Below are 15,452 nucleotides of genomic sequence, written 5' to 3'. Positions count from 1 at the left end.
TATGACTGTTATTTGCTACTTTTTTGCCTTTTTCCAGCAGAAAACAGTAAAAAATACCAGTTGTACAATATATGCTGGATTTACTTGCTGATATGGTTTGCTTAATGACCAGGATTACTTACTTTATGACCACCATAAATACAAGAATAAAATTGAAACTTGTCAAATGGTGCCTTGACTTACAATCACAGTTCTTCGCTCCATTGTGGCTGTAAGTCAAGGACCGCCTCTATGAAAAATCATCTATAGCAGTTATTCCTACTATCATGGGCAGAGGCAGTGGCACACCTTCATCAACAAATGACTTATGAACGATTTTAAGTCTTTCTCTTTCTTTGTCCTATAAGCAAAGTAGAAAACTTACATTGTACATTATTTAATCATCAAATTTGTTGATTGATTTGTCTGTATTTACACCAATTTGTTTGCCATCCACTCATAATAGGTACATTATGCATTAAACATTAAAATAAAATCCAATAGTTGCAAACACCTATAGCTTGGTTGTAGGATGAGTTCTCCAAGTTTGTGGGTTGGTTTCAAAACATTTCATTACCAGGGTAGGTAACATCTTCAGCAGAGTTTAGGGGATGTCCATGTTCTTCAGATTATAAGGGCTTCAGATGTGGGTATGTCAAATGAGGGTCTTGTGATGGATTAGCTGAGTCATCAGTGAGTCTAGTGATGGGTTTTGTGATTAGGAGATTACATCAGGTAATCACAAGACTCACTGATGACTCACAGTTGACCCATCACAGGATCCTCAATTGACATACCCACACCTGAAACCCTTATAAACAGAAGAACATGGATACCCCCTAAATTAGGGTTGTCAAACTTCTGACCTAAAGGCTGAATGTGTCATGTGTGGGCCATGCATGGTTTAACAAAGGGGGGTGGAGTCCTGATATGTCACATGATGCTGCTATGATGATGTGAGTTTGACACCCCTGCCTTAAACTTTGCTGAAGATTTTATCTAGCCTGGTAACGAAGAGTTTGGAAACCAACCCACAAACTTGGGAAATGAACCCTCACCCCCATAAAATCCAATATTATAGCAAACTTAATTTTATCAGAAATGTACAGAAATATCAAATCATATATATAGAATGTAAGCACCATATGGCATAATTCTAAAGTTATGAAATACAATGTATAATCACTTTAAAGTTATATTGAACAGCAATGCTTCGGAAGTTCTAGGGTCATTATTACCTGTGCATGCTGTCATGAAAATCTTCAGGGGTCCCATGGTGTACATTAGGCCAACAAGAATACCTGCCAGATGTCCTGCAAAAGAACTCCTAAAATGAAAACAATTTTCTGTGAGATGTATTGTTTCTGATTAGAAACTTTCTGTAACCTCATTAACCTTCACTCCATTGGACATATTTAAAATTTTAAGAGTTTAATATATTCAAAGGAGACATGCACTTCACTATCTCAAAAATTTTGGGAAATAATGATCTAAAATAATGCCCTATTTTTTATGATCCAAAATAATTCATTTTGCACTAAATTGCACTCATATCCAAATTCTTTATTTAGATCATAAAGAGCTAAAAGGGTGGAATTATCTTTCTATTTATACTTTCAGAATTCTCAAGTATCAAAGGTATATTTTTAAAAATTACAATCTAAAGCAAAACATAGACCCTGAAGAAATAAATGCTAACTGTAGATAAGATTGATTCTAATCTTTGAAGTTAATTTTTATTTTAAAAGGTATGCCAATATAGAAAAAAAAACCTTTTCAGATTACAACATGACTACTCTTAAAGCTAACTTCAACTGACAAATTACCATAGCAAGATATTATAGGGGAATGATTATCTCGCATCCCCACCTAAAATGAAGGGAGCTTGCTATTCCTAGTGCTTAAATCATATTGTTTCCATATTCCCAATAATTGTAAGAGAGAAATGAGGATTTGTTTGAAAAACACCATTTCCTGTTTAGGAAGGAGCAGTTGCTTCTGTTTAAATAAAACTTTTAATATTAATATACAGACATAGTTCTATGTATCTCACTAAAATAATGTTTGATTATGAATATGCTGCATGAAATGAGGCAGTGATTTATAAACCATGGTAAATTGGTAATGCAATATACTTATTGTTTAACTACGTGGCATATGTATCATATTAGCAAAACCTATCTATTATCACGCACAAACTCTCTGCACATATGCCAAGCCTTAAAAAAAAACTTTGATCAAATTCTTCTTCTATCCCCTATTTTCACTATAATAAACATTTTTTGTTAAAAAGCACAATTCGGATTGGATGAGAACTTGTTGATATGTAACTATTATTCATTACAGTGATGTCTAGATACATTTATACAAAGTAATTCAAATTCTAAATGACTGACAGCAGACTTACCGTGGATTTAATACATGGATTGCTAGAAGTTCCAACCAACAGGAGTATTTATTGGATACATTCAGGCCCATAATATTGGTTGATCCCCCTGGATGGTAATAGTTATTAAGAACTTTCAAAGCAAATAGCACTCCTATATAAAAATAAAGAAAAAAGATCACATCAAGCAGACTTCTCAAGTAATATAAAAACTAAAGAATATGGAGGATCTGTTGCTCTTGGTATGCCACAAGTATAAACAATTTCATTACCTTTTCAACTCTTCTTAATTAACAACCATGAAACTCTCTATTCTATAACTTATACCTTAACAGTAGGAAAATCAAATAAGTAACATCTTTTTCAATCCAGTTATCACTAAAAAGTTTAAATAGAGTTCTAAAATAAGATAAATATATCTCACAATTCTTAGCTGCAAGCAACCTCCCATTTAAAAGGCATAAATGGTCCCGATATCCTAGTCTAAACAAAAATCTAAAATCTAATATGACAAAAAGGGATCATTTCTCTCAAGATTCAATATACGTTTTTCCATTCCAAATGCCAATAATTTCAAAGAAACCCACCCCACATATCACATTCAAATAAACATTCCACATCTCTACTATAAAACATAAACATTCATTATAATATAAAGTAATCCCAGTATTCTAATGCAAACAAAGACTAAAATTTAACATATTTTATCTTTTAAACAAGTTTACAAAATTTCATTACTTTAAGTAATAGACAGCTGGATACCGTTTAAATGCTATCAAATTAGAATACACAAAGTCATTGTGTGGTGAAAGGGGTAAATTCCATATTAAATATATGCAAATCCAATATGCTACTTTTTCAGTCCAGATTATCAACATCCAAAAAGAACCACAAAAATAACACCTTGTTGTAAATCTGGTAAAAAAACCTGATGTATTACTTTCTTAAATACAGAACAATATTTCTCTGTAATCCATTTAGTTGTTTCAATTTACAATACAGCCTATTTTATAAGTCTAGAAAAATTGGGATTATTTTTATTTCCTTATTTTTTAAATCCTCATCCATTTTCTTTTGATTCTAATGACAAATTCTATTCGAAGTCTCGATATTGTTCACAGATAATTTTTGTTGCATATATCTTTTTGTAATCTTTTTCTGGGAAACAGACTGTTCCCAAGACACAACAAAGCTGACATTATCAAATCCTAATGCAATTCCTCAAAGGTATCTCTGAATGCCACTCTAAATTGCTTGTCTTGCTATGTCTTCAATATGCAAAAGGTTTCCTTTCCCACAAGAATGTATTTATTCTTTAAGTTTAATTTTAAAATATTATTCAAAATTCAATATTCCAAAAATTTCTGAGCCCTTGATCTGTTTAAAGCTTTCTGTAGCCAAAATCTTTTTAAGTTTTTACTTTCTTGTAGTAAGGCTTGAAGACGCTTCATGTTATTTATAATTGTGTCACTTTGAAGGAGTTGGCGGCAATGTCCAAAAATGATTAGCAAGTCCTTTAAAAAGGCTTCATTTGTGACTGGAGTAATTACAGCAAATTCCCATCCCGATTCTTCCTCACTCCAGGGTCCTCTCTTTATTAAGAGGGTTGAAGCAGCTGATCTACTTGCCAATTTCCTATTCATAGCCGTGTATATTTTGGGTCCACTTTTCACAGAACCATTTTCAATCTGCCATTTTTCCTGGAAGTCCATATGTTTGTCTTTTAGTTTCCTTTATAAGAGACTACTAGAAAAATGTTAACAGTGACAAAGTTGTGTTTTATTGTATCATTCAAAAACATGCTGATTTCATCTTTCCTAAATACATGTTATCTATTTCCTAAAAGCTAGCATTTGCAATAAATAATAGTCTTATAAAAAAGGTGGAAGCATAATAAAGAACACCTTACCAGAAAAACCAACAGCACAGTGATGTTCATATAAAGGATCACCAAGAAGTTCTGCCAGTATAGCTTCCAGAAATAGGTATACAGCTCCCACAAGTAGTGAAAACAGTACAATTATATATCCAAACCACATAGTTCCAAGCCTTTTCTCCAATTTAATTCCTTTCCAAAGCAAGGAGACCATATTAAAATATAGATGCCAGTCATCTGCATGGTGAAATGCTGAAAGATACAAACGATGCCAATCTTTTTTGTAAAGACAATAATTGACACTAATACATGCTTTGTCCAGAGGTTTCAGGGGTTGTAGAAAAAAGAAAATGTTCACTGCCAAGGTTGCAAGCGTGACAGGTGGAATGTTGTTAAATCCAACTTGATAAAGCTGAGAAAGGAGGAAAAGCACTCCAGGATTTAATCCTTTGTGCCTTCGCTGCATAGTTTCTTCTTTGAACGGAGTTTACACTAAAACTTGAGTACAGCAGAAATCCAGAGAGATTCTGAAAAATAAAGATAAACCCTTTACACAAGGAAAATTTTTCACAAGAACAAATTTATCCAGTGCTTACTTAGAAATTCAAAATTGCAACCAAATAGAGGCCTCTGTAGCCATGTGACTTGAATTCAGTCACTGCTGCAGCAGTGGGGTGGCCATTTTTAATTCTGTAACATCCATTTGCTTTTCAAGGTTACAACATGCCATTTCCTGAAGCCGCTCAGGGTGTTTTTTCCCCCTGGTCACATGGCCAAACAAGATCTGGTGATTTTTTCAGCCAGCGCCAAGTTTGTTTTTATTTTTATTTTATGCTGCCTGGAGGGGCTTGAGCTTAGCAAGGCAAGTAATTTTTTTTTAAAGCAAGTCAACCTGAGAGTTCTACCATGTTTCTCATAAAATAAGGCCAGGTCTTATTTTTTTTGAGCCCCGAAAAAAAGGCTAGGACGTCTTTTCGGGGGTGAATTAATTTCCTCCCCCACACGCACCCCAACCTAGAGTGTCCCATGCACACTCACCTCTCCACAAGGATGCTTCTATCGGCCAATGGAAGCTCCCCGAAGGCAGAGTCACCAGCCGCTTCTATCAGCCGGTAGAAACAGCCTCAGGGCGAGCGCCACACGGACACTCCCCTCCCCACGAAGCTGTTTCTATCGGCTGATCGAAGTCACCAGCCACTTCTATTGGCTGGCAGAGGTCTCAGGTCGAGCACCCCACACACACTCCCCTCGCCACGAAGCCATTTCTATTGGCCGATGGAAGCTCACCAAAGGCAGAGTCACCAACCACTTCTATCAGCTGGTAGAAGCAGCCTCAGGGTGAGCACCCCATGCACACTCCCCTCGCCACTTCTACCAGCTGATAGAAACAGCTTCGTGGCGAGGGGACTGCACGTGGGTGCTCACCCTGAGGCCGCTTCTAACAGCCAATAGAAGTGGCTGGTGACTCTGCCTTTGGGGAGCTTCTATCGGCCGATAAAAACGGCTTCATGGCAAGGGGAATGTGCGTGGGGCGCTCCTGTCAGGAGTGCTCCGTGGGCAACCACGCCTCGCCCCGAAGCGGCTGGAGACTCTGCCTTTGGGGAGCTTCCATCAGCTGATAAAAATGACTTCGTGGCGAGAGGAGTGCGCGTGGGTGCTCGTCCCAAGGCCGCTTCTACCGGCCGATAGAAGTGGCTGGTGACTCTGCCTTCAGGGAGCTTCTATCGACCAATGTTCTACCGGTAGTAGATTGGGGTATTCTAGCCTAGGCTACCTGCAGGATGCTCCTAAAGGCAAGTTTTCTCCCTCCCCTTCCCCATTTCTCTTCACCTCATGTAGTTTTAACGAATGATGTGAGAAATGGCAGGGAAACGTATGGATTAAATAGGCCTAAATTTTGGGGGCGGGGCTTAATTTCACCTCATGCCTAGAAATCATGCTGGGCCTTCCTATTGGTGGAGGCTGTATTGTTGGAGAAACACGGTATAAATTCCTTTCCTACCCCACTTGGGGCAGCAGCTGAGAAACACTTGAGCTGACTAGCAGCAAGTAATTTATTTTTAAAGCAGCTGCAAGCAGAGAGCTCTGGAAGCCTGCTTGGTGGCAATTTAGTTCCTGAGCTGAAGGTTGCACCAGAAACAGGTGATGAGCGGCCAGCAGCAGTAGAGAAAGCCTCTCCATTCAGATAAGGATGGCAGAAATCATTAGTAAATCAGAGCTTTGTTCATTTAACAACCCATTTGATTCAATTAACTAATTTTATTTTAAAAATTTGTAAAATTGAGTCTGATTTGATGAATTTTTTGACTTACGACCCTAATGGGCAGGCTCCATTAGAATTGTACTTCGAGGTCTACCTGTACATCATACAAATATAAGGAGAATGAACAGGTGAAAAGATAGAAGTAGAAACAATTTCACTGAAAATTTGCTTCCTATATACTGCTCTACTACTTTTGAAGAGACAGAGGAGGAAAAATACATCAGAAGTCTCTGGATGCCATTTAAATCATATTTTCAAAAATTATAGCCAATTTATCAATGGATTAAATTTGCATGCAGGCAATTTTGTTCTTCCATCAGACTCCCGATGTTACTGCTTTGTTGTTTAAAATACAGGGTGGAGGGAGTAATTATTTGAAGCAGGATTTCAGGCTATTACCAGATTTTCTTTTAAAATTTAGCATGAGACCATCTTTACAATTTCATGCATACAAAATTAAAACTAATTTTCAATGAGACTTGGTCCAAAATAAATATGTGTAATATCTGTCCAAAGCAAGACTGAAAATGTAGGCAGATTTCACTGGGAAGAATGAAGCAGCTAGAAAGAATAATTTGTGGTAAAGAATTTTAGAGGAAAATAATTTTTTTCAAAGTTTTTTACACAATATTTCTGCAAAAGGTGTATTTGACCTGCTTTTAACTGAATGTAAACTGGAGAAAATTATTCTGAATATTTTCATGAAATATATTGTCAATATTTTCATTTGTTTAAAAGTTTTTTCTCCAATCTCTTTAATGCTTATTAAAATATTAAATAGTACATAATGCAGAATTTTATTTCCTCCAATGATTTCTAAAACATACCACAGCTTTCAAAATGTATGTTTTATAGATTAATTTTGAAATGGATATCTGCCTTTCAGTTAAGACAATTACATGCTTATATTTTCTCACCTATAAACATAAATGTCTGTGATTACAGATTCTAAGAATTTTTGTACTGAAAATATTTAAAGAATGTTTACACTGAATAACAGTGGACTGTTTAATTTGCAGTATTATGCAGCTTTTTATTTCTTAAATAATATGTCACGATTGTTTGGGAGGGGAGAGGCGTCTATCATTATCATGCAACAATAAGGCTGTACTTAGCCATGGTCCTGATCTACTATTGTACCATCACTTATTATGAGCTATATAAATTTGACTAATAAACTGAATTATGTCCGCTTACATGTTATTGGTCTTCAGCCTAAAAAGTGCCTCCACAAAACATTAAAAGAATACCAAATAGCTTAATATAGTGATGCACATAATAAAACTGCACAACAAAAATAAACACTAAATTTATCTTCTAAATAAATTTTCATGAGGATTAGTCAGGTGAGCTTCTTTGAGAAATTCAAAGGAAGAATACAATGCAAAGAGAACCTGAAGTACAAGCATACTCATTCTTTTCTCTACAAACAAGTTAAATTAGGTATTTATCCCTCCTGTATTACTTGATAAGTAACTCAAAGTGGCGAATACATAATAGTTCTTCCTCCCGCTATTTTCCCCACAACACCACTCCTGTGAGGTGGGTTGGACTGAATGTGCGACTGGCCCAAAGTCACCCAACTGGCTTTCATGCCTTAGGCAGGACTAGAACTCAAAGGTTCCTAATTTCAAGTCAGCCCCTTATTATTACATCAAATTGACTCTTCCTTATTCTCTCTTAACGATGTTATTCCATGGTCATAAGGTGAAAGGTTTCCATCTAATTCTTGAACTAAAAAAGAAAATACATGCATATTAACTTAAAAGAGAAAAAAACAATTATGATTCCAATTTTATTCAAGTTGAGAAATGTTTTAGAAATTTACCTGATATAGATAGATAGATAGATAGATAGATAGATAGATAGATAGATAGATAGATAGATGATAGATAGATAGATAGATAGATAGCATCATCACAAAATCTCCAGAATCATAAAGCCTACAAACTTGAAATTTGGCACATATCTTTCTCTTGGCTTCTAGGTGTTCACTAAGAAAGGATTTTTCGAAATGACCATCAGAGAATTAATATTTCATATATTTATAACATGCTCTGGTGCTGAAGAGTTCTACTCTCCCTCCCCACTTGAAACATAAGCAAAGGAGAGGAATTTCAGTTTCAGGGCAGCAACCAGCTTTAGTACAGAACAGTTGAGCTAAGCTATGCCCAGGCTCCTTGTTGTCTCCTTCTTGTTCACACAACAAATACTGTTTCAGTTTCCATGTTTCAATTTCCAAGCAGCCCTCAACTCTCTCACACACTGACAGGACAGTAGCCAGATGAATACCAATGGATGCTGGTAGGCAGAGGCACAATTGTTTCCCCTTATTTTCCTCCCCAAAAACTAAGGCCAATCACAGTTTTGTAGCAAAGCAAGGTTTAGAGCTAGTTAGACAATATTGGTGACATCATTTAGGATGCAGTTATTTTCATTCAGTACCAAATTCCACAAAAATTAAGATAAATTTACTTATTTAACTATAGCAAAATTTTATACATATAAAATTTATATTGCGTTTAGTGGAACTCACTCCCAATTAAATGGGTAAAGGATTAATCAAGCACATCAATACTAAATGGAAATCTAAGTGCTTCCTTCAACTATACACAAGAAAAACAGAAGTAATACTTTCTCTTAAAAAAAAATCTTGCTGTATGCAATTAATTGGGGGAAGGGTGTTAGGATCCTCTCCTTCCATCTAATGTGACATACTCTTTCTCTTATCAAGGCAGGTGGGGCTTTCCTGGGTTTCTATTGTAGCACGAGAGGGAAGAATTTAAAGTCAGTCTCTTTCGTCTGAAGCCAGAGGCATGTCTCCAACCTTGGAACAAACTGAACAAATTTATAGCCTAACAAACTATCCCAGGAACAAGTCCTTTCTTGCTCAAAACAGGTTATTCTGACCTCAGCAGAAGCAATCTGATGTTATGCCAAGCTGAAAAACAAGGTCTATGCAATGTTTAAACCTTGAATGCTTTCGATCCAATGTGAACACATTTGCTTTACTTGATAGATACAGAGAGGAGATTCAAATACAGTTGGTAGGGTTATTTAATGTACACAGAAGCATATTATTAAATATTAAATTCTATACAAAAAGCAATGTAACTTGATTTAAAGCATAAAACATGCATATTAAGTCTAAAAACTAAACTCATGTACTGTAGCTACTATGGGATGTAGCTGTAACTGTAGCTACTGCTACTATGGGATGTAGCTGTAACTGTAGCTACTTTCTACCATGCAGTAATTCCTAAAACACAAATATGTTAAATACAAATGCAACTCCATATAGGTAGACCTGTGAAGGAGAGTAGCTGCAGTCTGCAGAAACTCTTCCCACCCCATTTCCCCCATACATTTAATCCCAAGTATTCAAACTAGCATTCCAGCTGCCTGTTATAATTGAGCCACGCCCTGTCATTCTGATGTACGTACTGACCTCCAGAGGCAGTCTAACCTCACTCAGGGTCTTAGCTTAGAAATGCAAACGCTAAGATAGAATGGGATATGTGCAGCAGGAAAGGTGATAGCAAACAGCATACAGACAAGGAAGCACAGGCAAGAGGACTACTGTATTATTTAAGTGGCAGGACCATAAGCTATGATGAGCACCAGGGTATCCTGGTGGGAATCCTGCCTAGAGTTTGGAGCTTTGCCTAAGGCTCATCAGCAACTAGAAAATGAGCAATCACAATGAAACAGCACCCTATCCCAATTAGTTCAAGAACTTTTGGGAAAAAGGTTAAAGACTGCACACTACTTGATAGACTGAGACTTTTGTTTCATCTGAGTATTAAAAGATTGAGTATTAAAGACATAATTACTAGAAGGGTGGAGTTGACCCAGAGCAACAGACTGTTGTTGGGAAAGAGTGTTGCAATAAAGCATTGTGTACTGTTTTGCTATGCTTCGGTGTGCCCAGTCCTTGGAAAGCAAAGAACCCTACAAGTGTTTGCTTACTATTTGTTTTGCAACCATTAGAAGTTATGACAGCACTGAAAATGACTCAGGATAGGTTCTCACACAATTGCAGTATACCCAGAGTCACATGAACACAATACCGGAACTTGGCAATTGTCTTGCATTCATGAAAGTGGCAGCACTGTGCAATCCTGTAGGTGCCATTTGTGATCTTCCTAGCAAACTTCCAAACAGCAAAGTCAACTGAGAAACCAGCAGGAGATTGCAAGTTGTGTTCACATGCAAGTGAATCACTTAACAACTGAGATAAAAAGGTCATAAAATTTGATGGTCATATGATACCTCACTTAATCGCAACACTAAATGACATCTTCTGGTTTCTACTACGGTTATAAGTCAAGGCCTGCCTATATTTAAGTACAAAATTCAATCTTAGGTGGCTTACAACTTCAGAACCATTCACAATCCTAAAAACATTTTCATAAATTGTTTCAGAAAAGCATACTTCATTGACATAAATCAGAAGTAAAAAAGCAATGAAGTTATCTTTTTGTTCCATGCATGGAATCAAATTAAAGTTGTTGCAATGGAACCAACCACCTCTTTGGGAGACTGGTCCTTCTCTCAAACTTTTATGCTGTTAGTAAATTTCTTTTAACCTAGCTCCCTGTAATTTAAATCCATTATCCACATCTGAAATAAAAAAAGACTACGTTTGGATTTTTGAATTAATTTGATTACTACAAATGAAATACTAATTTCTGCAGAAAGGCTGTGTGAAATTAAGAGTATTCATTACCGATATAACTATAATAAATACAAAACACCTCAAATTTGTTATGGTCCAAATGACATGGATCCATTTCTCCCCTTGAAATCTCTCAAGTCCCTTATAATGCAAAAAATACATATATTTTTCCAGAAGCCACAAAGGATATTTTAAAAGGCCCACAAGTTTTTAATCCTTTATTTAATGTGCCATAATAAACTATGGTTGTGATGAGCTGTAGGGATTTCCCCATACTATTCCCCCGCTTTTTCACTATTTTTGATCAATCATAGGTTAGCACTATAACAGAAAACTTTTTATTAATTCTTGTTCCTTGAACCATATCAATTTCATAACCCTTGTTTTGCAATTGACATGTCTTTAATAAACCAGTTAAATTCTGATTTTATCATATTTAGGTAAAAGAGGAATTATCAAAATAAATTATAAAAAAATAAAACATCTAGATTTACAACCTTTAAGTGTTCTTATTTATTTATTGGAAGTATATTAATTCAACAGAAATTTCTTCTGTTCATAAACAAAGTGTTTTGCAGATTCAGGGAATTTAATTGGAAATAAGAGAATATGACCAAAAAAACCCTCCACCATTAAAAAATGCCATATATTACCACTGTACTTTAATACAGTAATTTAGACTAGATGTATCAAATTCTAGTTAATAAGTTACATAAGGGAATTCTGGGAAATAAATAGATGAAAACATTAAAATGTGTGCTACACAGATCTACTCTCATCACTTTGGAAATATGCCTTTGCAAAAATACAACTGAACAAGTTACTTAGGGACCATTAAGAGATTCTTTTATCATTTATGGGAGAAAATAGATCACTCAAACTTTTGGAGTATCACAAATTCCATTAAAGATGAAAAAAGGGCCAAGCCCAAATATAAGATGCAATAGGGTCTCCTTTGTTTCATTGTGTTGGGGTGAAAAGTTATAAACAACAGAAACAGTTAACTCCTATCCCCATATATTTTCACATTTTATTCAAAACTATTGTTTCTTCAATAGTTCTTATACAAATACTTTTCATCAATCTACTGCTAAAGTTAAAAGTTGCAAATTTAATGAAAGTCCAAGCAACTATGCTATGGCTATGTAATAAAACAAAGGTCGGTAGTACTGAATCTGCTTTTTATTTCAATAAATTTCAGAATCCAAAGGATTAAACTTAGACTTTTAGTATTTAACCAAATTTTGGGGAAAGGAAGATAAAAGCAGAACTCTTAATATTTAATGACTTTTAAATCATTAATACAAAAACTAATTATTTCAAGTGTTTTATGAGCCACCTGTCCCGTGGTCATTAAGTTGCAAATATTAATAAACAAAAAACGAAAAAGTTCTCCCGTGCTTGAGGCCCTTCAAATGCATTTGATGCTAACTCACCTGGAGGGCACAAAGAGAGAGAGAGGGAAGCGGGAAGGTCAGAAGAACACAGGGACCTGTAATAATTGAATTATAAGAGAATATGCAGTAATCTTAGATATTATGATTTCTGGCCGACTGAATACCGAACCGGAGGAGACCCTCAACAAGAACCGTGAATCGAAGATTATTAGAACATCGGCTCCTTCCCCATTCCGTTCTACAGCCTTAAGAGCCGATTTACTCAAAAGTTACAAAGCAGAGGTGGTCCGCCCTGCCCGGAGAGTCCCCCTCTCCCACTTGGAGGAGGAAGAGAAAGACCCCATCCTCGCCCCGGAAAGCGTCTCCACTCCCTCTACCGGAAATGGAAAACAATCATCCTCCCCCGCCTCCTCTAGGCCGCCAGAGCCCCAACTTACGCCTGGCGTTACGTGCAATTACGGCAAGGCGAGGTTTATGACACCCCACGTGACCCGCTCACTGCTCAATCAGAAGCAACAGCGATCCGTCTCTGTGATGAATCAACCTCCGGAACGACGCATGCGTCGCGTTAAACTCTGCCCCTTTTTTTTTTTTTAATGTCGGAGCGTGTGAGGTAGCTTCGTCATCTGCTTTTTTTCCTGCAAAAGTAATGATAAAATGGATTCAGAACTTACTTCGGGAATTGGTTTGCTTGTACTTTGACTTTAATTCAAGTTGACTTTAATATTAGGTGCTCTCACGGGTTGTTTTTTTGTTTTGTTTTTTTAATTTGAGCGGTAATTCCCGGGGTAACGTTCCTCATGCGCTGCAACGTTGAACTGGCGCCACAGGGCTGTCTCCTGCGCAAGGCGAGAGGGTGGAGAGCTGCAGCCGCAGATCGGCTGCTTAGGGTGGATAAGTCCTTACTTCAATGGGTGTGCGCAGAGTCAGTTTCATGGTGGGGGCAAGAGAGAAAGCTTATTGCGTTGCCTCTGCCCGTGTGTCCCTATGTGTAAGGTTGGGAGAAGCTGCCTTCGTGGTGCGGCGGTTGAGAATGAGAGTAATGCCTATCTGGAGTCTTGCAACAGCGTAATGGGCAAGATGTTATTGTGGCAGGTTCTGACAGTCACTCATTGGTGCTGTCCCGCCCTGGAAGTCTACAAGAAGACTTGGTTTCTCAGAGTCATCTGAAGAACCGAACAAGCAAGAGAAGTTGGAGGCGGGTGTCCGCCGATCTGCCTTCTCATAGGAGAAAATATGGGTTTGAATGCACGGCTAAGAGGAAGGGGTAGTAGTCCTTCCGATGTTAGAAGTTTAAGTGGTAGAGTTCCCCGTCTCTTTATCTTAACTGTGCTGTATCAAGCTAATGAATTTATGAAACAATCGCTAAAAGAATAGGGAGTTGATGCAGAAGAAAGCTTTAGCGGAACCCATCCCTTGTAGAGATAGGAAAAAAACTATGGATGAAATTTCTCTTTTTGTACTATCCCAAAGGTGCTATTTTAGGAGACAACTGGACTTTCTTGTTTTTTCTTTGAAGACATTTTGCTTGTCATCCCAGAAGCTTCTTCAGCTCTGACATGATAGTGGGGAATGGAAGGATTTATATTCCATGACCTGGATGACTGAGAATCTCTACAGACTTTTAGCTATACAATTTGGGATGGACACCCTTTGAATGGTGTGGGAGTAGGAATGGAGAAAAATTGCAGACTGCAGGAACCAGGAGTACTACCCAGGTGACCCTGAGGACACAGAATAAACTTCCAAGTGCTTCAGTGACCTTATAAAAGGATACAAATGACTAGCTGCCTGCAAGGAATATAAATCCTATTCCCCACTATTCTGTTAGAGCTGAAAAAACAAAGTCCAGTTGCCTCCTGAAAAAGCACCTTTGGGACAACTATGACCTGGATGTCTGAGAATCTCTACAGTCTTTTTGTACTAGTGACTGACAAGGGTTTTGCAGCATGGAAAATACTGGGATCAGTTAAACCAACTGAGGATAAATTACAGTTGCCAGGCTTTACATGACGAACACAAATGAGCATTTACTTCCCAGCAGAAGGTTTACATTATTACAAAAGATCGAGGCAGGGGTATTTTCCTATCATAAAAGAATTTATAGTTCCACATTAGCCCATTTATGCTCCTAATCTCTCAAAGCCATTTGAATAGTCTTCATTTCTGTTAACTTAAAAATGCTATGAGGAGCATAAAACTTCATATAATAACTCTCAATTGGTTGCAGCTCCCAAAGTAAAAATTGCTGCTTCCTTCAGATCTATCCAAAAAGAAAATTTAAAAATTGATCTTCCCTTTTTTTAATACTGTGTGCATCCACCTTCTGTGAAGAACAACTAAAATGTTCCCCTTAAAAAAAATTGAAAAGTTGTCATATCACTTACATTATTCTTATTTATTTGTGTCCCCTTTATTTTTATAAATAGCTCAGGGTGGTAAACATATCTATCACACCTTTCTCTTATTTTCCACATAACAACTCTTGAGATGGGTTGGAGTCAAAGTAACCAGCCTAAAGTCACCGTTGGCTTCCATGGCTAAGGTGAGACTAGAACTTACAGACTCCCACCTGCCAACCTTGTGCCATAGCCACTAGACTAAATGGGCTGTCTACCTAATTGTCTACTAAAATCAGAAACCTCAAGCACGGGGGCCAAATTGATTAAAATTTCAGTTATGTTTGAGAAATCACTGAGGTTGGCTTGAGTTGCTGCCTGCAAGGAATATAAATCCTATTCCCCACTATTCTGTTAGAGCTGAAAAAACAAAGTCCAGTTGCCTCCTGAAAAAGCACCTTTGGGACAACTATGACCTGGATGTCTGAGAATCTCTACAGTCTTTTTGTACTAGTGACTGACAAGGGTTTTGCA

The 15,452-nt window shown here is 37.1% G+C and overlaps 1 protein-coding gene across 5 annotated transcripts in view; it reads right to left on the bottom strand.

The window, feature by feature from the left end:
* RHBDD1 (rhomboid domain containing 1) overlaps positions 1-13,212 on the bottom strand; it is a 38,057-nt gene extending 24,845 nt beyond the window's left edge. For 3 of the 5 annotated variants that reach the window (XM_087933225.1, XM_087933224.1, XM_087933223.1), the window contains exons 1-4: positions 12,619-13,010; positions 4,275-4,768; positions 2,387-2,519; positions 1,218-1,306 (exon numbers count right to left, since the gene is read on the bottom strand). In XM_087933225.1, coding sequence (XP_087789351.1) covers positions 1,218-1,306; positions 2,387-2,519; positions 4,275-4,707 — 655 coding nt within the window. In that variant the 5' untranslated portion in view covers positions 4,708-4,768; positions 12,619-13,010. Of the gene's footprint in view, positions 1-1,217; positions 1,307-2,386; positions 2,520-4,274; positions 4,769-12,618 lie in introns of all 5 variants that reach the window. The other 2 variants (XM_087933226.1, XM_026701525.2) reach the window with 2 other exon arrangements.
* Positions 13,213-15,452: the final 2,240 nt, after the last annotated feature.

Source organism: Pseudonaja textilis, chromosome 4 (genome assembly GCF_049901715.1).
Source record: "Pseudonaja textilis isolate UNSWEBS1 chromosome 4, rPseTex1.2, whole genome shotgun sequence".
Lineage (NCBI taxonomy): Eukaryota > Metazoa > Chordata > Lepidosauria > Squamata > Elapidae > Pseudonaja > Pseudonaja textilis.
Note: the sequence above shows the minus strand (reverse complement) of the source record. Positions and strands in the feature narration are given on the sequence as shown.